The 23,100-nt window shown below is 50.3% G+C and overlaps 2 protein-coding genes across 7 annotated transcripts in view; both read left to right on the forward strand.

The window, feature by feature from the left end:
* On the forward strand, positions 1 to 16,931 carry LOC102572683 (mitochondrial ornithine transporter 1). Of its 2 annotated transcripts, XM_019486442.2 has the most exons (7): positions 1 to 157; positions 12,734 to 12,846; positions 13,620 to 13,878; positions 14,160 to 14,300; positions 14,906 to 15,078; positions 16,020 to 16,178; positions 16,383 to 16,931. In XM_019486442.2, the coding sequence occupies exons 2-7, from the start codon at positions 12,777 to 12,779 to the stop codon at positions 16,508 to 16,510; spliced, it is 930 nt and encodes a 309-aa protein (XP_019341987.1). In that variant the 5' UTR covers positions 1 to 157; positions 12,734 to 12,776; the 3' UTR covers positions 16,511 to 16,931. The 2 variants fall into 2 exon arrangements, with proteins under 2 accessions (XP_019341987.1, XP_059588951.1); XM_059732968.1 differs by lacking the exon at positions 1 to 157 and having other exon boundaries at positions 5,308 to 12,846.
* ITGB1BP2 (integrin subunit beta 1 binding protein 2) overlaps positions 3,301 to 23,100 on the forward strand; it is a 25,878-nt gene continuing 6,078 nt past the window's right edge. For 2 of the 5 annotated variants that reach the window (XR_002089946.2, XM_019486439.2), the window contains exons 1-6: positions 3,301 to 5,301; positions 19,975 to 20,024; positions 20,196 to 20,252; positions 21,994 to 22,142; positions 22,276 to 22,394; positions 22,666 to 22,724. Coding sequence is in view for 4 of the 5 variants with exons in the window: in XM_019486439.2 (XP_019341984.1) it covers positions 5,208 to 5,301; positions 19,975 to 20,024; positions 20,196 to 20,252; positions 21,994 to 22,142; positions 22,276 to 22,394; positions 22,666 to 22,724 (528 nt within the window). In the remaining variant the exon portion in view is untranslated. Of the gene's footprint in view, positions 5,302 to 16,519; positions 18,940 to 19,974; positions 20,025 to 20,195; positions 20,253 to 21,993; positions 22,143 to 22,275; positions 22,395 to 22,665; positions 22,725 to 23,100 lie in introns of those variants that run through there. The other 3 variants (XM_019486438.2, XM_019486437.2, XM_014608315.3) reach the window with 3 other exon arrangements.

Here is a 23,100-nt window from a genome sequence, read left to right on the forward strand (position 1 = left end):
GCCTCTTTTCTAAGAGTTAATGGGTAAAAACAGGGTTTGTAAGGGTGGCAGGGAAGGGGAGTGACTTTGCACAGCTCAAAGTTCATCTTTGTAAGACAGGTTAGAGGAAAGGGTGTTGGGGGGAGAGTGTGACAGCAGCACGGCAAAAACTGCTCGGGTATGTATGTTTCTGAAGTAGGTTCATTTTTGTTGGAATACCTGTTTTTTTTAATGAAAGGTGGAAGGGCAAACTAAAAAGCTTTGTCATGGGTTCTTGCAAGAGAACAGTCAGGGAAGCCTGTTGGAAGGGTGGAGGGTGTTCAGATCCACTTTAGTGAGAAGAAGCAGTAATAGGTGGTATTGGGGAGGACAAGTGTCCAAGGGTGCCGTGCCTCGGACGGAGTGTGAGCACAGATGCCCCGTACCATGTGCAGCTGTGGTGCTTTATTTCTTGTGAAGGTTCTCTGAGCTTCAGGTTTATGCGAATAGGAATGGCAGCAGCTCCCATAGGGCTTACATTTTTAACTTAAGCTTAGCTATGCAACTTCTGCGAAGAGGCCTTCCAAGACGCAGGATTCTAAACAGCGTTTTTATTTGTAATGAGCTAAAATCAATCCATGTGCAAAAGAGACCAGAGCATACTATACCTTTCAAGGTTACTAACAATGACACAACTGGATATTGCAGATGCAGCATTTTGACTTGTCTGGACCATATACATGGCTGTTCCATTACCTTCATATTTGACTAGTTCTTCTATTCTAAACTGATACCATATACAAAGGCTTTTTGTACTGGGCATTAACTACTTTTCTTGTTCAGAAACTACCAAGTTGCTTTATATAATTTTTTTGGACATTGATAGATGCATAGCAGACGTGTGTGTGTGTGTGTGTGTGTGTGTGTGTGTGTAAATCTACAGAACTTAACTTAGATAATATTGTGACAAGCAAAGGAACAGGCACTATTTTCCCTTCTTTTTGCTTTATAGCAGAGCTGTCTAACCTCTGAGTAGTCAGGTCCCCCCTCTGCCATATGTCTCCCTGCTCTCCTTGCCAGGCCATATGAGCTGCAGCATCCCACTGTGCCCTACCCTAGGGCTGGGGCAGGAATTAGAAGCGGAAGCTGGAGGAGGGAGTGGGAGCTAGGAGCGATGCAGAGAGTGATGCTCGGGTGGGAACCCATAGGCCACAAGTTAACCACTTATGGGCTGTATGCCATTTGGGCAGCCCTGCTTTACAGCATATTAAAGCCACCAGCTTTCATTGTGTTCTCTTCATCTATAACTTGACTACATCCCTACCCATACTTTTTTCTGGATTGTAAAAACAAGGAAACTCAGGCTGTTTTCCTATTTACTATGGTCTAATCTTTCTCTCTCCTAGCAAATGCTTGTTTCAGTTGAGCTTTGGAGTGGCCACACATTCACTTTGAGTGGTGCCTCCAGCAGTGGGTTTCCATGCTTGGTTTTCTTTGGCAGAGACAAGCAGAGCTTCGGGATGAGGAGTCTTGCTTGTCAGAGGAATAAACTCTAGCCTACTTTCTGTTTAGGACTGAAGTTTCACATTCTTGTAGAAGAGCATTATGTGTGTTTCTGGAGAGAGAGCCACCAGAGTAAAGAGTTTCCAGTGCTGCCTTGCCAGTTGAGTTTGGGGGTGGGGGGTGTCTCAAGTCACAGGCAAAAGGAGTTCGTTGTGGCACAGAGTTCCTCAGCTTTGGTTTTGAGCCTTTAGTACTGATGCGTCTTTTAAGTCTGTCTTGTGCTTGACATACTACTTAAGCTATGGAAGGAAGAACAAATTACATCTCCTGGTACCATGGTGGTGGGGTTTGCCTTGAAACTACTGATTTGATATTGGCTGTTGGTAGCAGCTCAGCATCCATTACCTTGCACAGGGGAGATCAGGTACAAATGTCTATTCTTGCGTGGTAAAAGAGTGCTGTCTTGTGCAGGAGTTCCTCTACCCTTAGAGCTCTCTTAATTTCAGTCTGTGGGCTGGGAAATCTCAAAGCTCTGTCTCCAGACACAGGTTTGTGGTTCCAGGTCTGTGAAGGCCCATCTTAAATAAGGTAGGTTTCAAACTGGGCTGAGGGCATCCCAAGATATCAGCCAAGCTCTGCTGGAAGCCATGACCATGGAGCCATTTGTCCTGGTTGCTCCCCTGTGAGATTCAGTGTGTTCTTGAAAGGGTGAGAACAGCATACAGCTGCATCCTGCTGACATCAAGTATTAGGTCAATGTTATGTACCTTATGCTGTTGGGAAGACCAGATGAGGAACATTCCTTCCTTTTTATATCTGCTGTGCTAGTCATCTAGGATTGGAACTTGTCAAGCTATAATTTATAATTCTAGAGGTGCAGAATACAGAACTAGTATGGAAATAAGTATCCTTGAGCGGAGTGGCTCTCTGAGTGGCCTGCTAGAAGAGTGTTAATTCTCATATACTGTTAGTCATATGACTTCCATATATGGGGCTTTCTGCTGCCCAGGTGGTACAAAAAAATGCTTCTCCCTACTGGGTCCCAGAGACAGCTCTCTCTGATTTTCAGTAGCCCAGTTGTATTTCTGTCATCTTTTCAGTGATGGATCACTCTCATGATCAGCATATTTCATTTAACGAAACTGGTTTGAGCTGTTTCTCTTGCTTCTGTATCCTACACTTTGTCCTTTCTGTAGCCTTGGGCTTTACCCCAAATGGTTGCCTGTCATAGATGTCTCTCTCAGATGTCAAGGCATCCATGCCTATATTCCTGTCAACCTGGGCTCTCAAAAAGTTGTATACATTGTTCCAGTCCTGGGTGCTTTTTGTATGTTTCATAGTTTCATATGTGAAGAAGGACGTGCTCTCATTCCCAAACAAAACGGTGCCTCCTTTTGAGGTTTGTCAAGGCTCAACGTGCAAAAACCATCCTGCCAAGAGTGGCTCCTTACCAGTACAACTAAGTGATGTCTTTCATCAGGCTACATCAGAGGCCTTTGTGCATGCACCCCCGGGGGAGGCATGTGGGGCATGTGCCTCCTGGACTGTGCTCAGGGTGAGGGTGGGCTGCCTGCTGTGGGCTCGGGGCCAGGGGCTGCACCAGCCTCTTCCCAGCAGCAGGGCTGCACTCAGGGCAGGGCAGGTGGCAGAGCTGGGAAGGGTGGTTATGGTAGATTTTGGGGTGGTTCTAGCCCACCCTGTAGTCCTCCCCTCTCCCAGTGCCACCACCGCCTGCCCCAAGCCCAGCCTCCCCTGTTGGGAAGAGGCTGGTGCAGTCCTTGGCCCTGAGCCTGCAGCAGGCAGCCTGCCCTTGCCCTATACACAGATCTGGGGGGCATATGCCCCTCCATGCCTCCCCCAGGGGTGAGCACAATAGTGGGGAGCACCCCCCCCCACTGCATTCCTGGCTGTGTGCATGCACGCAGCATTTATCGGTGACATTATTAGGTACACCGGCCAAAAAAAGCCGATTGTCAATAATGTTGATTTTCCTTTTATTGGTGCTGATATGATATACAACTGATGTATCTGCACCTCTAGTAACGGCTGTATTTTGTACGCACTATATTCAATCTAGAAAAAGTATTCCTTTCTGTATTCTCATCCTAAATCCAATAGTCTAATTTCTAAAAGTACTTCATATGCCTCAAATGTATAAATTGTTTATTCCCATCTTCTTCCTGCCATGCAGCCATTGGGGAAGAAACTGCAGGGTGGAGCAAGCCAGAAGCTGAGATCAGTACAGCATCTGCAGGAATGACTGGCAGTGCTCAAACTGCAGTCTGAGTTTTCTCTCTGAACACTCCCCTGTGCTAACCAGCTGTTTTCTTCAACTCTTTTTCCTTAATTTCCAGCTCCTTCCTTTCCTTCAACTTTGCATCTAATGTATCACCTCTAAGAGAACACCACTGAAATGATTCAAATAGTCAGATATACATGGAATGTGTTAGCATGACATCTGCTATATTGCGTAGTTAGCTCTGCTTATATGTTCTACCTTTTTTTCCAGGCTGTACCTGTATTATCTATTTACATTGTAAACTCTTCAGGACAGGCACTTTCTTATTCTGTGTTGTTACAGTGCCTGGCACAGTGAGGCTGTATTCTTAGTATGCTGACTGTGGTAGTAAATCAGCCAGAGTCATGCAAGATAGCCTCTTAGAGACTAACTGGTTCCATGGCATGATCTTTTGTAGGCAACAGCTTTATCAGATGCCATTTGAAGAGAAACTAAAGGCCACCCCGTGCTACGTTCTTCCCGATTATTGCAGGCTAACATGGATTACCGTCTCTGTCTTCAGATGGTAGTAACTGATGTAATCATTTAGTCATGTACAGGACCAAACCTGTCCAAGGTTTCTGAGACTTTGGGTGCACACAGTGGTTAGGCCATGACTGTCCAAAGGAATTAGACTTCATGTTACTGTTACTGTGACTTGGTAGGTGTCTAAAAACCTAGAGGTAACAAAATGTGCTCAGGTAGGCCATGGGGCAGCTCCCACAGCAGCTTTCACATGATCTGTATCATGGACTGTTGCAAGCTTGTTATCTAAAACTCTGCACATATTTTAAGTCACTTGTCACAGGTGTCCTTAGCATGGAGCCTCTGCATGGTCCTACTCCCTACCACATGTCCCGAGTACCTGGAAAGATCAGAGGGGCAGTGGGGGCTATTCTGGCTGTGTCTTTGGAGTCTCTGGGACAGGAGAGAGAACCAGAAAAGCTAATGGATTGTCCATGCAGTTTGCAAAGCACAGGCCTTTTGCAAAGCAGTGTTCACCAACTTCTCTCTGCTCCTCTGCTTTGCTTTCATCTTGCCATTCTGTCTTTGTAAGCCAGGCCTTACCAACCCTGCAGCATCCTTGGCTTTTAAGCATAGGTGGAGAAGAACATTGAGCCAGGAACCCAGTTATCAGGTCCCTTGAATAACATGGTATGTAACAAACCTAATCCTAAAATCTGGAGCCCAGTGAAGGGGGGTGGGGGCAGCATTTCTTGTCACTTAACTGTATAACTCTATATTTCTCGCTACGTCACAGCTGTTTTTTCCCTTAAGTATTTTATGAGTTGCCTTTATCAGTTTGTTTGTTTTTTGGGTTTTTTTTTAAAGCTGTGCAGGGTTACCTGCCCCATGTCACCTTTCTTTATTGATTGCATTGTTAACTTTTCAAAGAACCCTATCAAGTTATAAGGGTTGTGCTGGTTCAACCCTGTTATGTCGTTCTGTATCTCACCCAGATAGTGCCATGGGTTTCCTGTGGTCCTGTATTCACCTTATCATGTTCCTATTCACCTCAGACAGCTGCTGTTCCAGGCTGCTTCTCCTGTATCAAGGTCATGGTATGTCTGTCTCCTTTGGAGCCTTTGGCTCAATACTACCTGTTCCTAGGGATCATGTCTCTTTGCTTGGGGCAAGATGTTGGGGATTAGAGAAGGAGAGTAGAGCCAGTTTCTCATGAAAAGCGTCTCTGGAGAGCTGAGGGCATGGGGATCTGTGCTTTATTCTGAACATGGGTGCAGCCACCGGTTTTCTGTACTAAAAGTAGCTGTGAGGGTTCCCATAGCCACTCTGCCTAGGAGAAGGGAGTAGAGAGTCCTTGGTCCTGCCTTGAAAGAACTTCTGTCTGCCTCAGCCACAGAACTAACTGTTGGAAAGGGTGGAATGAAACCATGGGCAGATGCATGCTGAGCTGCTCGCTAGAGAGCGAGACACAAGATCCTGCATCAGCAAGAGGAGAAGAGGGGACGGGGAGGTACTGTCATCTCCCCAGAGAGAGGTGATCTGAGAGGAGCATCAGCCCCGCATATTCCTGTTCTCTGTGCAGAGCTTGTGCTGGCTGCAAAGATTGAAGAACCATTCACTTAGCCTTATTTTTCATTATGGCATTGGAGGTGGCCGCTATTCCTTTCCCTTCCAGACAGAGCTAGGTCCCCAAAATCCTAATCCTGATTTGCACCACTTATTAGATATAGGATTGCTGGTGGGGCAGCTTCTTTACACCAAAAGTACTACTGGCTTTGAGAGGAGCTTGATCAAGTTATGAACAGGATTGTATGACATTGTGAGTGCACTAGCAGGAGTCCAGGAAACCCCTTCCACTCCTGCGCTTTATACACAGTGGCCAGAAGGTTGAGCTGCAACCAGGATGCCATTTCTTACACTGCTTGTCCCTTGCCTGGGACCTGCCTTACTAGGCCTCATCTCAGGTCTATGTAGAACAGTGCCTGTCTCCCAACAGCAGCTAACACCAGCTGCCTTAGAGGAGAGCCAAGAACCCTGTGTATGGCAGAGTGGAATCATTTGCACCCACTGGATTCTTCCTGGCCCCTACTGGAGAGTGGCTTAAACCCTGAAGCATGGTGTACACCCCTGGCAGCATTTATTAGTATTAGCTCTGCTAATTAATGCTGGACACTTCTTTCCACTTCTTTTCAAATTCTCTTTGAACCCAGTGGACTTGCTGGCCTCAGTGAGTCCCACAGTTTAATCCCATGTGCAAAACTTGCACTCTCAAACCCCACTTCTAAGAGAGGCACCCTTTGGAAAATGCCAGCTCTTTAGTTTCACTAATTTTGGAGCTACAGAAAAAAAACGGAGCAACTCTTTTGTTGCAAAAAAGCTCAGGAAGACCATAACAGAGCAGAATGTTTTAAGCACTCTGGATTCATATTTAAAGTCTCAGGGTTTATCTTGTGAATCGTGTTTATACACCCACCAATACTAATATCATCATCATATTCCCCCCCCCCCCCCCCCCGCACGAAAGGATTTCAAGGCATCCTGGGATGCTGTGGCACCCTGGTAGAGAATCACTGCTCTTAGCTGTTTTGAGTTTGCTGAACATATTCAGTGTCTTTGAATTGCTCCCTGTGTGACAAGATGAGAGCAGAAGTTCTCCCTGCTTTCTCCAGACCTTCATTATTTGATATATGTCTATATGATTCTCACCTCTCTTCTTTCTACATAAACAATCTCAATCCTTACAGCTTCTCTTTACAAGAGCTTTTTCAGGCTCTTATTCATTCTCCTCGCCCTCTTCTGAACTCCCTCTAATTCTGCAACGTCTTTTCTCTGCAGTATCAGAAGGGTGGAAGATTTATCTTTCTTGTGCCCAGGATCCAGCAATAAACACAGAGGGTTTAAGTTCTTGGAACTATGTGGGATGTGCGGGGAGAAAGAGAAGCATCTTATCCATGTTGGTGGTTGCTGTGAGGTAAAGGGTAGAAGCATAAGTGTGCTGGCAGGTTTTATGCAAGCAGCCAGAAGAGCATGCTTTCCATACACAACTGGGTAAGGAACAGTAATTGAGACAAATCAGGAAGGCAAGAAAGGGCATCTTCTAATGCAGAGGATAAGCTGCAAGCTGTGATCAAATTGATTTCCCATTCCTGAGTATTGTCCAAGTGGAGGAGTACTTCTCTGACCTGTGCAGCCTTGGAACTAAACCAACCTGCATTGGATCTGCTCAAGAAGTATGTAAGGACCAGTCCCAGCTTCGGTAACACACTTTACAACCTGCAGCCCTCTCTTACTAGATATTACAAACAGCAGCTCTGGAATCTTTGCTGCTGTTCATTCAGGAATGTTTGTGTTCAAGTGAAATTTTACATGATTTCTGTCAAAGGAGAAGATGACAGCTAATAAAATTATCACACTGATCTCTAACAAGAAAAGGAGTAATTATCCAAGTCAAATGTAGTGAAAGGAGAAACTGTGGGAGAAGTGCTGGGCCAGCAGAAGCAAACTGGTGTGCTTTTGCAGCACAGAATTTTGATGGATGCAAAATGGTTTCAGAAAAGTGCTGTGAATCTCTTGAGACCTCAGCTTTGTTCAGAATTTTTTTTTTTTTTTTAGTTCATGGTCAACAAAGCACCAAATGATTATGTGTTTCATGAAGAAAGGGAGAAAGAACTGTTTTCTAATGTCATTAAATGAATGGTGTACTCTGACTTCATACAGTTTTCACCTCGGTCAACCCATCTCTCAGAGATTACAAAGAAATAGAGCCCGGAAAAAGGGCTAGAACAGAGGTCAGCAAACCTTTCAGATGATGAAAGATTAAAAAGATTAGGACTGATTAGCTTAGGGGGGAGACAAATGAGACTGGATTTGATAGAACTGTGTACAAATGATAGTTTGCGATTTTGGGGGGGCGGAGTTCACTATGGCATTCCTGTCTACCTCCACAGAGCAAAATAGAAGAATGGAAAGACCTTGAAATTAAAGACAACCAGTGTTGAAGTAATGAAAGGAAATCCATTAAAAACACTGCACAGCCTTTAAAATTGCCATTGCCGTAAGATAGGGACTAGCAGCTTAATAGTATTTAAAAAGGTGAAAAGTTTTGTGAATAAAGAACATCCGTAGATGCATAATTGTCACTGACGGTTTCTTCTGAAACATCAGGTGCTGGCAGCTGTTGGAGACGGGGCCCTGCACTAGACAGACCACGGGCCCATGTGAGAGTGGCAGTCCCATGGTCTTGGCTTCGCTGTGCTGAGGCATGGGTCAGTGCAGCACGCTCGAATGTTGTGGACTGGGCGTGCCCAACGCCCGGCATGGGCCAGATCTGGCCACAGGTTGATGTCATCCAAACTACAGGGCTCCCCCAGTCCTGAGACTTTGACAGCAGTGGAGCCAGTTGCCGCTGCCCTGCTGTCCTGTTTGTGGACTCGGGGAGCCCCGTGGGCAGCTTTCTAGATTGAGCGTGCAGAGCCTGATCCGGCCTGCAGACAGGCCCTGCACCTCTTGGATCCAACTGGCCAGTGGCTTAAAGCATTCCAGGAGAGAGGAAGACTGAAACATTGCTTCTTCTACTAAGTTCAGAACGGGTGGGCAAAATGCGGCCCAAGGGCCGGACGTGGCCTGCCAGGCCATTCTATCTGGCCCATGGGGCCTCTAAAACGTTTAGAAAATTAATATTTATCTGCCCCGGGCTGCCTGTCATGTGGCCCTTGATGGCTTGCCAAAACTCAGTAAGTGGCCCTCTGCCGAAAATAATTGCCCGCCCCTGATTTGAGAATCATCCCGTGTGACCCCACAGACCTGAAGCGTGCTTTTCCTGATGGGAACGTTTGATTTACTTTTTTGGGCCTTCCTGTAGGCCATTCACTGCTAGAGATGAGATCCCAAACTAGAGCCCTCCCTGATTTCTTCTGCTTTTATCACAGAATTAGAGAAGGCCAGTTCCCCACAAGCAGAGATCCACACGTGCACACCTTGCTTGCTTTCATAGACACATTTAAATATCTGTGTGTGATTGAAGGAAAAATGCCTGCACAGACCTTAGGCCTTCTGAGAAAGCCTGGGCCAGAAAGAAATTACAACTATGATATGTCTTAGCTCAGAAATCATCCTGACTACTCGCCCACTTCCCACTTTCCCAGCATCAGAAGTCCAGCTTTGGCCCATAGGGTGATTATGACTTTACCTTCAGCACCTCTGAAATCAGCCATGTGACATGATCTAGTTTTGCGCTCTCCTCGTGGCTGTGCTGCTTCCTCACCTCACTTTGTAGAAATTCAACTCTTACACTGCTTCCAGAAGAGTTGCATTTTAATCATATAGAGATTTTTCTTCCTTTGAGTGACTCCATGTTGGAGCCCAAAGCCACCAGAATCAGGATTCTGGTTGCAGCTTGCCCAAGGACTCAGAGAAACCAAGTATCTTGGCTGGTCAGTACTGGAATTAGAAATCAGAGCTGGGTCACCTGGCCTAGAGGTGCCCTTAACTGGTCTACGGAGGGCTAGCAAGCTGTGAGGTGCTGCTTCACCTCTTCTGCTCTGCCTGCCAACTCATGTTAAAAGAAGCCAGGAGTCTGTTAAATGCTTTCCTAATATTGCTCTTCCAATCTGCGACTGGAATCCCTTCTGGGGGTAGTATTTGGCTGCCAGAGGGAAGGAAAGTGGGTCCTGACTAAGTGAGCAAGCATCCACGAGACCCTAAAATGACTAGTTCACAAGCCAGTGCAAGGCTTTTCCCTGAAGTAGGACGTCTCAGGCTGAACTCCTGCATGCACGAGTGTCTTTGTCCTCCATTCCCCAGGGCGGTGAGTAGATTTTTGCAAGTTCTGCCATGTTCTTGTCTCTGGTTCCTTTGTGTTATCGATACCTGCACACTCCTTTAATTCTGGCCGTCAAGTCATCTGGCTCCCACAGGAATACCCAGTTGGACTGTGTAGAAGCTGGTATACTCTGGGAAGGTAAGGTAATCCAGACTCCACATCTGCTGATCCTCATTTTGCACTTCCCTTGCTTTTTCGTAAGTGAGCTTTCTTTGATAAGCAAAGGCAGGCAGCCAGGGAGGACCATTGTTGTACTGGCCTGGGTATGTCCTGTGCTGACCCTCATTCACACCAGTGCTTCTGCAACCTCTGCTCCTTCACTGCACTTGGCAGGGTTCATCAGAGCAGTCCTTCCTGCACGTATCCACTGACGCACCACTCACCCTATCTGTTTCTTTTGACAGCTTGGTGCATGTTTATGCTTCCTTTGCTGTAAGGCACACACAATAACTCAGGCTTCATATCCTTGTGGAGGTTGGAATGACAACAGTTGTACTCCTGCTGAATGCTGCCCTACAAGCCATGAACTAAAGGAGAAGGGTGTAACCCTGAAGTATTGAACTCATAGTCAAAGGGGCAGTAAGCTCCACCAGTCACGGCTCTGTCCACAAGCTTCTCCTGCTCGTACATTAGCCACAGTCTAAATCTCTCCAGCTGGGCTGGGGTTATGGATGTCCCAAGGCGTTGGCACAGGGCCTCAGCCATTGAATTCACTGATTTGTTTTATGATTGATATATGGCTGAGAGGGATTGAATTAGAGGTAGGTATGAGCCTGGAACAACTTTGCTCCTCCATTAAATGTGTCACTAGAGTAATGATTCTCAACCAGGGTGTTGGGGTATCCAGGGGTGTCTCAATATGATTTCAAGGGTGCTTTAAGGTGTGAGGAGATAAGTGCATACTCAGGCTCTCCCTGCCCAGCCTGTGCTCTGCTCCCACTGGCTGGCCCCTGTGCCAGGAAGTAATGTTAGTTTTTTAAATGGGGTGCTGCTCCTCAAGTCACAGAAGTTATGGGAGGGGCCTTGAGTCTATCAAGGGGTGCCTCAGAGCTAAAGAGGTTGAGAACCACTGCTCTAGAGGGATACATCACAGTTGGCCCTTTCTTACCTCCCCTTGGTGTGATGCTTTGGAGGAAACTGGCTGCTGGGATATATGGTAGTTAATTTCTTATTCATGATTGTCAGATTCCTTTAACTTGTTCCTTCCATGTCCCCCTGTACTTTGGCTCTCTGGAGAGAGAAGGGGCTTTGAAGGAGCCTGTATGGTGGTGGGTAGTACAGATGTCTGGACTGAACAGATGTAACCTGGAGTCAGGACTGGGCATGGCAGCAGTCCAGTCTGTATCTTGAAAGTCCCCAAGGTCAGTTGTGCCCAGATGCCAAGTATACAGAAACTGCCGCATGAAACTTGCTTCTTCCAGGTTGCGAGAACGTGCCCACAGGTTCTCTGAAGTGGGCTGAAGGCATCTTAGCTTGGGCTGCTTAATTAGTCCATTTAAACTGTGCTCCCTTTGCGAAACTTGTAGATTTTACAGATTCCAGCTGCACATAGGTACGCTGTTTTCACTGGGTGTAACGTTTGATAAAGTCAAAAGCCTGCAGGGAACAAGGGGTCTTTATGCAAGTGCTAGAAGAGCAGTATGTATGGAGTCCATGTTTTTGCACCTTTTGCACTGAGTCATAGTAGGAGTTGGTTCAGAACTATATAACTAAGGAAAATCAGAGAGATTCTTTTCTAACAAGATTTAAACCTGCAAACTGTTATTTGTGGTCCTCTGACAGTGTTCCTGCTTCTCAGGGGTGGGTCAGGGCCATGGCAGGGCTCCCTTCAGGGCATGGAGAAAAACCATTCAGAAAAAAATCTTTCCTGCTGCAGCTGAGGATGCAGCGCAGGCCTGGCCTGGAGGAGTGTCAAGTGTCCCAGAAGGTCTCAGTTGTGGGAGCTGGGGAACACTGCACAGATCTGTGTAAACAGAATCCGGGTTTAATGCAGTCTGGTGAAGGACCTTCCATCATGCCCTGACCTGACATCCCTTCCCAGTCCTCTGGTTGGCACGCTCTTCCACACCCAGAAACCTCAACACCTAGCACTGTCTTCCTGTGCCCCACACCCTAGTGCTTCCACTGTCCCAGTACTGCCCATGATCCTAGCCCATCAGCCTGCTCCAGGGAGGAGTAGTGTCCTGGCAGTGTTGAACATGGCCTGAGCCCAGCTAAGGTGTTTTTTCCCTTGCCTGTGCTGCTGCTCCAGCCCTAATCCACCATGGACAGAACTGAACAGGACCACTCTCCATATCTCCCATTCCAGATCTTCACACCTGCCCAAGTGTCTCTATTCCTGACCCCAGAAATAGCCCCTTTTGCCCTGTTCCATGTGACCCCTGTCCTGCCTGTCCAGCCCAATTTGCACCCCCACAACCTTTCCCCTATCCATTACAGCTTCCAGCTCCCTACAGCTTTTCCCAAATCCCTCTGCCCCCAGTGCCTTCCATCTCACTGTACCCTAGTGTCTTCCCAAACCTTGCCACTTACAGGTGCTGACTATTACACCTGTTATGGGGAAGCCTTCCCCTTCTGACTCCAAGGGGACCTAGAACACCAGCCACAGGGAGGGATCTACAGCAGGGTGTTCATGGTGCTCCCTTCTTCTGCTGTCTCAGACCAACCTCTCCATGCTCCATTGAGCTGCCAGTATCTTTGATTTCCAGCCTAGCTCCTGCCCCAGGGCCCAGCGTGGCCCCATTTGCTGCGATGTCTGCAGGAGAAGCCAAGTGCCACCCACTGGTGCAGGCACTCATTCACCTCGCTGCAGGGGCAGCAGGTAAGTGTGGGCCACGGGGACCCGTCTTGGAAGGTGGGGGCGGTCAGGAGAACCACCTGGGAGCTTGTCAGGACTCCCCAGAATGGCCAGGGAAGAGCGGGAGCTCTAAGACCAGTGCATGGCCAAGCCCCAGAGAACGGGCCATGAGCTGTAGGCAGCAGGGATTGAACCCGACTCCCCAGAGAGGAGGCAGGCCCAGGCTCAGGAGCAGACAGCTCCTCAGGTGGGGCGGGGACGATGGAGGCTCACACACAGGACCTGAGCACTGGGGGTCTGGGGCCTGACGTGTGGCCAGCACTGAGGAGCTGGGGCTGGGATGTGTCGGGCGAGTGGCTGGGGCTGGGATGTGTTGTGTGAATGGCTGGGATTTGTCATGCGAGGGGGTTGGTATTTTGGGCCTGGGCCCTATGGTGCAAGTGACTGGCACTGAGGGGCTGGGACTGGGCCCTGTGGGATGAATGGCCAGTACGGAGGGGCTGGGACGGGTGGGTTGAGTGGGCAACACTGAGGGGCTGGGACTGGGCACTGGGTTGAGTGGCTGGCACTGAGGAGCAGTGTTGCCAAGTCTCGCAAGAAAGAAAAGCGGCACTGCCTTTAAAAACAAGCCCAACCCATTTCAGAGAGGGGAGCGGGGGGCTGCTTATCAACCCACGACTCAAAAAATAAAAGCGACTTAAAAAAACAAGCCCAATTCCGCTTATTATAAGTGGACTTGGCAACACTGCTGAGGTGCTGGGAGTACACGGCGAGCACTGAGGGGTGTCTCTCTGCAGGGGGTGTGGCATGTGTGGTGAGCGGGCAGCCTTTTGACACAATCAAGGTGAAGATGCAGACCTTCCCCACCATGTACCGGGGCTTCTTTGACTGCTCGATCAGGACGTACCAGCAGGAGGGGCTCCGCGGGCTGTACCAGGGGACCCTGCCAGCCCTGCTGGCCAATGTGGCAGAGAACGCCGTGCTGTTTGCTTGCTATGGGTTCTGCCAGCAGCTGGTCAGGCAGCTCTTTGGCTTGGGCAGCGTGCAGGAGCTGAGGTATGCGTGTCTCCCAGGGCTCTTGGGCGTGGGGCACACAGCAGTCAGGGGTCTGTGGGGTGATGGAACAGGCACTCAGGGGCTGGTTGGGATGCCCCCATTTTGGGAGGTTTGTGACTTGGTTACTCCTTTGGTGAGTGGCCTTTTGCAGTTGGCAGTGTGGGGCCCTTCAGTCTCCTCCTCAGGTGGGCGTGATGAAGCCCCATACCTCCTGTAGGGTGGATGCTGCAGGAGGTGAGCTCCTTCCACTGTATGTGTGTCCCCGTGTCCTCTCATGTCAGTGACCTGCACAGTGCGCTGGCTGGTTCCTTCTCCTCTGTCTTTTCCTCCATGGTCCTGTGCCCCACTGAGCTGGTGAAGTGCCGCATGCAGGCTTTGCATGAGATGAAAGTAACTGGGCGGGCAGCGATATCCTGTCACAGGTACATGTCCAGCCTCCCCTGGGAAGTGGGTGGATGTGTTTACAGACAAGCAGAGGGTCTCGGGCCCTTCTGGCTGGGAGAGCAGCAGCCAGGATGCTTCCCCTCTGCTGAATCATAGCGTGCTGAACAAAGGCAGCGCAGACATGGCCTTTCGAAGGGTGTCTCCTGGCCAGGGCCCTGCACCTGGCTTTCATCCTTCCTGCCCGGGCTGGAAGCACTGTGGGTCTACATGAGACCATCTAACCCCAGCCTTTCTGGACCCTGAACAGGCAGCCTTCTCCTTTCCTGGGCATGCTGTACTGTGGCAAGGGTCACGAGTAGCTCCCATGTCGCAGCACAGAGCACTGGTGCTGCAATTCCCGGGCTCCCTTGCTCTTCAGTCTGGTTTTTGTCCATATGTCCAAGGAATAGGTTGGGAGGACCATTTGCAGGTCCATGGGAAGGGGACGGGGGGTTTGGTTTGCTTGAAGCATGTCCAGTCAGTGCTGGGCACCAGACCCATCCAGAGTTCAGAGCTACAGAGTGCCGTGCTGGGCCAGGTCATGTGCACAGCTTGGCATTGGTGGCTTCTCTCTCAGATGGCTTGCTCTCGTTCTCTCTTGCAGCTCGACCTGGGCTGTGGTGAAAGCCATCTTTCACTCCAAGGGCCTGCTGGGCTTTTTCCAGGGCCTGACCAGTACATGGCTGCGGGAGGTACCTGGCTACTTCTTCTTCTTTGGCGGCTATGAAGTCAGTAGAAGCTTCTTCACTCAGGCTGGGAAGGTCAAGGAAGATCTGGGTAAACAGCACTGGGGACAGGGGAAATAGGGAGATCTGCCCTCCAGGTGCTCTGTAGGGAATCAGGAGAGTGGAAGGAGCTGGGCCATTCGGTTGCCTTCACAAAGATGTAGTGAGCCAGTGTTAGTCCCAGTCACTGGGATCTCTGCCAAAGGGGTGAGAGGGACAAGAACGTATGCTCAAGCCATGAGTTGCAAATGGTGACGGAAGCAGCAGCACCTCGTGGGTTAGGACAAGAACAGCAGGTTGGACCAAGTGGAGACCCTGGGTCCAGGAAGGGAATGCCAGATCACTTGGAGGAAGAAAGGAAGGAAGTGTCTGGGGTGACTGTTTTGTGTCAGTCTTGGGCTCCATCCCCCTTCATTCCTGGGTCTTTATTACATATTTAGAAGGTCACCCCTTGGCAGCTGGCCAGCATTTGGGGCCTTGCTCTAGGAGATGGAAAAATTAATTATGAGTTCTTTCTTTCTTTCTTTCTTTCTTTCTTGGGGCAGACCTTTTTCTTACAAAGAAAGCATGCAGGTTTCTCTGGTCTGAAATGTGAACCTGTTCTCCAGCCAGCTGCCCTATGCTCCAGGAGCTCTGCCTGGGCGCCTTGGGGCCATGCTATGAGCACTTCTCCAGATTTCTCCCTTTGGCTTGCACTGTTCCACTGCCCAGTGCCCCAGGGCCTGGCTTTCAGACTAGCTCAGGAAGTCCCTGCTTTTGTTCCCTTAGTTTGTTCTTGCTTGGGACCTCTCATGCAACCCTGTGCCTTGGGTGATGGCTTCTCTTGTTTCAGCTACCTCGCTCTAACAAGGAGATTAATTACTGCTTCCCTTACCTTAAAGGAAAGGTTGTTTCTTGTGCAAGAGCTGGGGTGTGACTCCTGGTGACATGGGCCAGTTTCCTGGTGGATTTCTTCATCTTCACACTGAGGCCTGTCCCTCTGTTGGGTTTCAGGTCCCATCCCTCTCACAGTGAGTGGCGGGGTTGGGGGCGCCTGTTTCTGGCTGGCTGTTTATCCCATCGACTCGGTGAAGTCGCGGATCCAGGTGCTGTCCATGGCAGGGCGGCAGGATGGCTTCTTGCTCTCTCTACTGCACATTTTGAGGACAGAAGGTGAGTGACCCTGACAGCCACGGTCCCCAAGTCCACTTCCAGGGCTCCTGTGTGGGAGTCCCTTCGAGCACAGCTAGGAGGAGGTCTCTAGTGGCCCTGTAGTGGAGTTTCCTGTCTTGGGCCATGGCCAGCTCCTTACCAGAAGCTCTTGTTTGCCCAGCCTGAGGATAGAGCACTCTTGTGACTGTGACATTGGTGTTGTAGGTTTTGTGCCTCTTTACTGCGGACTGATGCCCACAGTGATACGTGCAGTCCCTTCCAACGGAGCTCTCTTCCTTGCATATGAAGTCACCAGGAAAAAGCTAATGGAGCTGCTTGACAGGACGGCCTGAGATTGGAGGTCAAAGCCTTATCCCAGGAGGGGCATCAGGACAACTGTATATGAGACTTGTCTTGAGCTGACAAGGCCAAATCCACGTGTGAAGTTTCTCAGGGTGCTGGGTGGGGACAGACAGCTGCGACTGTCGTCAGAAGAGCCATGTGACCTGCTCAGCCATTTCAGTGCGGCAGCGATTGGGCTCACCCCTAGAGAGCGCAGCCATGCACCCTTTGACCTAGGCTGCTGCTTTCTCTAAGGCATGTGCTGTTCAGTCTGTTGAGAACAAGGCTACTGTGTTCAACTGTGCTCTGGAGTGAGCAAACTGCAGTGCTCCTGCTGGCTTCAGCAGCTCATGCAAAATGGTTTTCCTTGTGTAAATAACAAAGCTAATCTTCCTGAGTGTTTGTGGGAATTCAATAAAGTCTCAGCTTGGAGAGGGCTTCTGTGTTTTTCCAGGGGCTGATGGGACCCTGAGAACAGGCAATCTTCAGAGGACAGAGGACCTGGCAGTGCAGCCTGGAGAGTATTGGAGCCGAGCCTGGCCTGATTGCTCTCTTGGTGATGTTGTGGAAGGGCCCAGTAGTGTCCATGGAATATTCTCTGTGTTGGATCTTGTGGAACCCTGTACAAAAAGGTTATGAATATCCAGATATGTGCTATTTATCTGCTGAAGTCTGTGTAGTCCACAGTCACCCTTACTCATTGGACCAGCCATACCTGGTCAGCTGCTCCAAGAATGTGGTAGGCACTCTCCAGAATGTCTTCTCCACTGCTCGTCTGCAACCTGTGCTTTCTTCTGTAACTTCTAGACCTTCTCTGGGTCCTAGCCAAACATTTCCATATGCTGGGGAGATGAGAAACAGGGTCATTTACTGGGAATGTGCTTTTTCCCATGAGTAGATGCATTAGTTGAGTGATTCTCAGCCAGGGTGCTGTGGCACCCTCAGGTGTCCTGAGATCCCTTCAAGGGTGCTGTGGAATGCTGGCATTATTAGGTGTGCAAACATGATCCACCAGATAATTCTGGAGATTCCAAATAGGAATCCATAGTGACAGAAACACTATGAGACTTGAGAGATTCGTGCATGATCAATCTGTTATTGGCTATTCAGCAAAACGGGTGGAGATGTTTCCTTTGGCATCTCTCATCCAATAACCATGGATGCCAGGGAGAGTAATAAGGGAGAGATCACTCTAGATCTGTCCAGTTCAATGCTCTTTCTCTAGTATCTAGTCCTGCCACTGTTGGAGACAGGATACTGGGCTAGATGCACCATTGGTCTGAGCCAATCTGGCACTGCTGACGTCCTTGTGTAAAAACATTGTGCCCTGTTGTGGTCTCTCGGAGTTCTTTCTGACAGAATTATTGCTGTTTTTTTTCAGTAGTTGAAAAATGAGTGAAAACTAAGAGATGGCATTTTTCTAGGGTATCTGGAGTCTAACAAAGGGGTGCCTTGAGTCTACAGAGGTTGAGAACCACTGCATTAGTTTATTGTCTCAGAAACCTGCCCCTCCCTGCTATGGTGAGGAATTAGAGAAAGATGCAATTAGAAAATGTAAATATAACCATGGGTGCTGTCCAAGCGCTAGCATCTGAAGTAAGCCTGCGGGTTGGTCCTTTGCGAGTCTGTCCGGTTAGTTAGTAGGGGTGTTCTCCATGCGGCATCCTGTGCTGCAGCGTGCACCTCTGGACACCAGCCCCTTTGTATGGTTGGTATTCAGAGATGGCCTGGCCAGATTCCTCCATAGACTTACAGCTGTACTTTCAGGCAAAGATCTTTGAAGCAGATGGTGAGGCAGGAATGAAAGCCCACTTGGTTTTGCAGAGGTCTGATGAGCTGGTTGCTGGAGCAGCCATGTGGCTGTAAGCAGAGTGAACAGCCTGGAGTCATTGCATGCAGCAAGGAAAGCTGGGAAGGCATCCTGCTGAGCATGGTTTCACTGCAGGCTCCTGGCTGAGGTTTGTGCCTTGCATAGAGGCACAGAAGTCAGGTGATAAATTTGGCCTCCCCCTCAGGTTGGTGGTGTTCCTTTCCCCTTCTGTTGCTGCTCTGTCTCTCTGCTTTCTGGATGGGGAGGCAGAACAGAAATGCCTGCTTAGACAGAGTGACAGACAGGTCCAGCCAGCTGCTGAGCCTGCATGCCCATCTTTGGGCTGCTCTCTGGTTGCCAAAGACCCCCCACCACCCGGGGCTGCCTCTAAAGATAGACAAATCCCCTTTCTCCTCCCCCCTCTCTCTGCTTTGCTGGAAGCTTCGCCACAGATGCTGGGTAGTGAACAATCAGTTTCAGTTAATTGCTGCTGGAGGCGGGGATGTGATTTGCAGTCATTTCAGCCACTGGGCAGGAGTTGAGATCCTTGTGTGTGACCCACAGAAATGGCTTTGCTGTGTTACAACAAGGGCTGTGGGCAAAGGTTTGACCTGGATAAGAACTCCCAGGGTAAGTGGATTTGTTTTGCAGGCGTTAGGCGAGCTGAGATTTATGCCCTTTTCCCTCTGCTTGTTCCAGAGGTCCCTTTGCCTTGCGCCAGGTAACGGAAGCTAAACCATTGGGGTTTCTGGAACTTGGTGAGCTGGGGCCCAGCTGATGTCAGGTCAGCTGCCTGTGGCAAAACAGCCATTTCCAACTGTAGAATGGGATTGGCATTCTGACCTGTTGCTGTCTAAGCCCCACCACTGAACTGCATGTGGAGAGAAGCCTGATGTTAACCGCAAGGTGCCATTATGGTAACCTGGGGTTCTCAGCCAGACCATAAATGACCTGCCCCTGCTCCCAGCTATCTCTGGAAGTATTTTCCCAGGTCGCTACTGCTTTGGTGCCTTTTCCAGGGCCAGGTCCCCTTTTGGCCAGGGGAGGGTCTCTGTTGTGTGCATCTGTGGGCTGGATGTGGTTGGTGGATGCCAGGTAGATTCTTCCTCATAGACCCCTTTCCAGCCTGGGTTGGTTTTCCTGAGGCCTCAAGCAATCCCTTTGGTCCCTGGGGCTGGAGGGAAGGAAAGCCAGGGGTGTCTGCAAGGGCAGTGACTGCTCAGAAGGACCTTCCTGTTAGGGCCAAAATGTAGACATGAGAAGGAGGAACACCAGTCCCCAAATAATCTGCCTGCCTGGACCAACAGGTCAAGGGAAGCAGCAGAGGGAGCAAGTGATGCATAGTGGAATCTGATAGTCCAGTGCTAGGGAAACAAGTGTCTTGCTGGGCTGGTACGGGCTTCAAGGCAAGTGGAATGTAAAATACACAGTTCCCCACGCTGCCTGTTAGAGGCACCGGAGGTGGGGGGATAGCTGCGACTGATCCTTCCTGCTGTCTCAGCAGCGGGCAGTGCCAGGAGTGAGGCTGGAGTGTTGGCTGTGGGGCAGTTCCCAGGTGTTTGGAACCTGGCAGGAGGCACTGGGGGAGCTGGGCAGGAGCGCTGGGATTTCTGGGCCTTGCCAGGATTCCCTGTGAAATGCTGATTGCTTCATCTCTGCTTATAGGTTCCTGTGTGTACCACCCAGGCGTCCCCATATTCCACGATGCCCTGAAGGTGAGTGAGGCAGCTGCTGGCCTGAGCTGCGTGTGCTGGGAACACCCCACGGGGCACAGGTCCAAGGAAGGGGCTGCCGGGCACACACTGGGTGTGGGTGTTGGTGCACACAATTTGGAGCCCCCTGGGGCATTCAACACCTGATCCTGTGTGTGTTCCCCTTGTGTGCAGGGCTGGTCTTGTTGCAAGAAAAGAACCACCGACTTCTCAGAATTCCTTTCCATTAAGGTATGTGACATCTCCCTGTCTGGTTTAGACAGCTGATTTGTCTGTCCCCAGAAACAAAACCCTCAAATCCCCTGTCTGCTTGAGCCCAGCTCTGCTTGTCCAGCTTCCCCAGTTGCTGAAGCATCAAACTCAGTTCCACTGGACAGCTACATTCACTGCTTTTCAGGTGCCTGTGGGCCACAGCTGGGATTTCATGTGGGCAGCCCCAGCAGTATCATGGGAAGAAGCCCTGCTACAGTGGCCAGAGCTCTAGCTACAGTGGCAAGCTTCCCACAGTGGCAGTCAATACCCCTGTGAGAGCTACAGTGAGCAGCTCCAACAGCACCAGGGGCTGAAGCTCTGCCACCATGACAAGAGCAGCAGAAAAGTCCATGGGCCAGATGACCCTGCCTCACAGGCTGCATCCAGCTCATGGGCCCTATGTCTAACATCCCTTCCCTATTCCAGACCAGTCCAGCTGGATAAATAGGGAGTCACTGGAGGATGGCACTACCTGTCCTCCACCCCAGGACCTCTGTAAGCACCTGGTGCTGTGGAGCTGCTGGTACCAAGCTCATCTGACAGGGTGAGGGGCCCCAAGCTGTGAGGGCATCTGTCATATAACCTGATTGCAGCAGCAGGGTGCAAGTCTCTGCTGTTTGTAGCCACTGCCCATCGGAAGAGAAACAAATACCTAAATCTACTGGCAAAGCAGTGACTATCTGTGAACAGAAAGCAGAGATGTGGATCAGGGTCTGGGCCCATGTGGTGCATCATGGAATCTGAAACAGATTTGAGGTGTCACAAGTGGATTGAGTTGGGCCTGTCTTTGATGTAGTCCCACTGCTTTAGAAAGAACATGCAGAGTTCAGGTTCCCTCAGTGTAGAAAGAATCAAACAGTTGCTTGCTCAGTCTCAAGCCTCTTGGAGCCAGTGCTGTGCCCACAGGGCCATACTCCATGTTCTTGTTCAGGCCATGCCTGTTTCTTCCATGCCTCTTTTTTTCTCAGCTTCCCTGCTCTTTCTGCCTCCCCTTCCCAGGCATGCAACCACCAGGGAAATCCCTCTGTCCGCAGGGGTCTGGTGCACATCTTAATTTTGACAGTGCAACATGAAGGGAGGCCTCTGTTTGGGTCCCCTCCCCTAGCAGGAATTTTCCTGGCCTTGTCGTAAGGAGCCCTCCACATGGTGTGCCAGGCACGTACCTGTCAACTCTGGCCAATCCTGCCTCTCAGTCTCCTGGGTGACTTCATCTGGATTCAGCATGGCTGGAACAAACTGCTTTCCTTTAGTCCCAGACTCTGCTTCTTTATTTCTGTTGGCCGTTGTGCCTCCCGTCCTACTTAGGAGGCTTGTGCTTGGGGTCTGCCTTTGCTTCCTTCTCCCTGGCAGGACCCAATCTTCCTTCACAGCATGTCCAAATTGCCTGTCCTCCTATGCAAGTCCTGTGTCTCCTCTCTTAATTAATGCAGCTTCTCCTCTTCTGGTCACCTGGTACATACTTCACCCTACAGCAAGCTCCAGAAGCTCTTTTTGCTCTAGAACTAGCCTGTTGGGAGGCATCTGGGTCCGATGGCTTGGGCCTGAAGCGGGTCTGGCTGGTGTGCTCTGTGTTCCTTGCCAGGCTGGTCAGGGACAGCATTAGTAAGATGCATGTCCTGGCTACTGGGCTCGGTGGGGGCTTCAGGAGCAGCCTGGCCACAAGCTTCAGGGTGAGGGGGTCAAAACATGCATCAGGCTTTTCTCTGTCACTTCCCTTCAGGGCTGTACCAAGGGCTGTCACAGCAGTGAGAAGCCTCCTGAGCCCTTCAGCCAAGTGGAGACCTCTGACAAGCTGGTGGCCAAGCTAGGCAGGGAGCTCATTGTCCAAGGACCAAAGTCGGCAGAGAAGATGCAGCAGGAGAGGCCCAGGTGAACCAGTTGGCTCCTTGCCCAAGAAGGTTTGCAGGGAGCATCTGCCCCTGCTACCTCTGGGCAGGGTTGGGCGCAGCTGGCCTCAGCATGGCATTAAAAACAGCCTCTTTATGCTGCATTTCTTTTGCAGCCGTGATGAGCTGAGACAGCAGCTGCCAATTAAAGTGTCCAGGTCTCTGGAGCAGGTGTTGGAGAAACTGAATCTAGCCTCTGAAGACCAGCCCCCAAAGGGGGGCTCCTCATGCCAGGGTGAGAAGGTGGAACTGGGTCTGACAAGGTGCTGTGGGGCTGTGCATTGCAGGAAGCGCAGAGGACCCACAACTCTCTGGCTGCATGTGCCATGCATACAGCCTCCAGGCTAGTGGGGAGGTGGGAGAGGGATGTGAGCAGGGATGCAGGGCAAGGGCAGTGGTGTGAGCTCCTAGGAACAGCAGCTGCAGTTGGGGGCAGTGGGCAGAGGTCTGGGATGATTGTCTTGAGCCTGGGGAGTGAAGATCTCTACTGTGTATGTTGACTGCAGCGGAGGCCGTCCCAGAGGTGAGAACTGGAGCCCCTTGCCAGAACCCCGGCTGCAAGGTGGTGAGTTGCCCATGTGACCTTCTGTGCCTGGTCAGTGCATTTGGGGTGTCATCCTTGCCACTCTAGTCTTGGTGCCCAGGCCATCCTGATGAATGTCTGTCTGAGGTCCTAGGAGTGTGGCAGAGGTGGGTGCAGAGCCACAGTCCCAGGACTTCTCCTTTTTCCCAGAGCTCAGGAGGCTGCAGGCGCACCATGTGGGGGTCCTATCCTCTGGCAGAACCTGTCCTGCCCCAGAGGGTGCCAAACCAGTCTCCTGGGAAGGCATGAGCCTTGGCCCTCAGGCAACTCTGTAAGCCACACTGCTCTTGCTGTGGAGCGTGTCTGTCACACCAGGGATCGCAGGTTTTGTTCAGTGCCTGGCATCAGCAGAGCTCAG

This window comes from Alligator mississippiensis, chromosome 8 (assembly GCF_030867095.1).
Source record: "Alligator mississippiensis isolate rAllMis1 chromosome 8, rAllMis1, whole genome shotgun sequence".
Lineage (NCBI taxonomy): Eukaryota > Metazoa > Chordata > Crocodylia > Alligatoridae > Alligator > Alligator mississippiensis.

Coding starts and splice junctions, on each gene's coding strand:
- LOC102572683 (XM_019486442.2), top strand. CDS start 12,777: ATGTCTGCAGGAGAAGCCAAGTGCCACCCACTGGTGCAGGCACTCATT. Junction 12,847..13,619: donor CCTCGCTGCAGGGGCAGCAG/GTAAGTGTGGGC, acceptor GTCTCTCTGCAG/GGGGTGTGGCATGTGTGGTG. Junction 16,179..16,382: donor GCACATTTTGAGGACAGAAG/GTGAGTGACCCT, acceptor TTGGTGTTGTAG/GTTTTGTGCCTCTTTACTGC.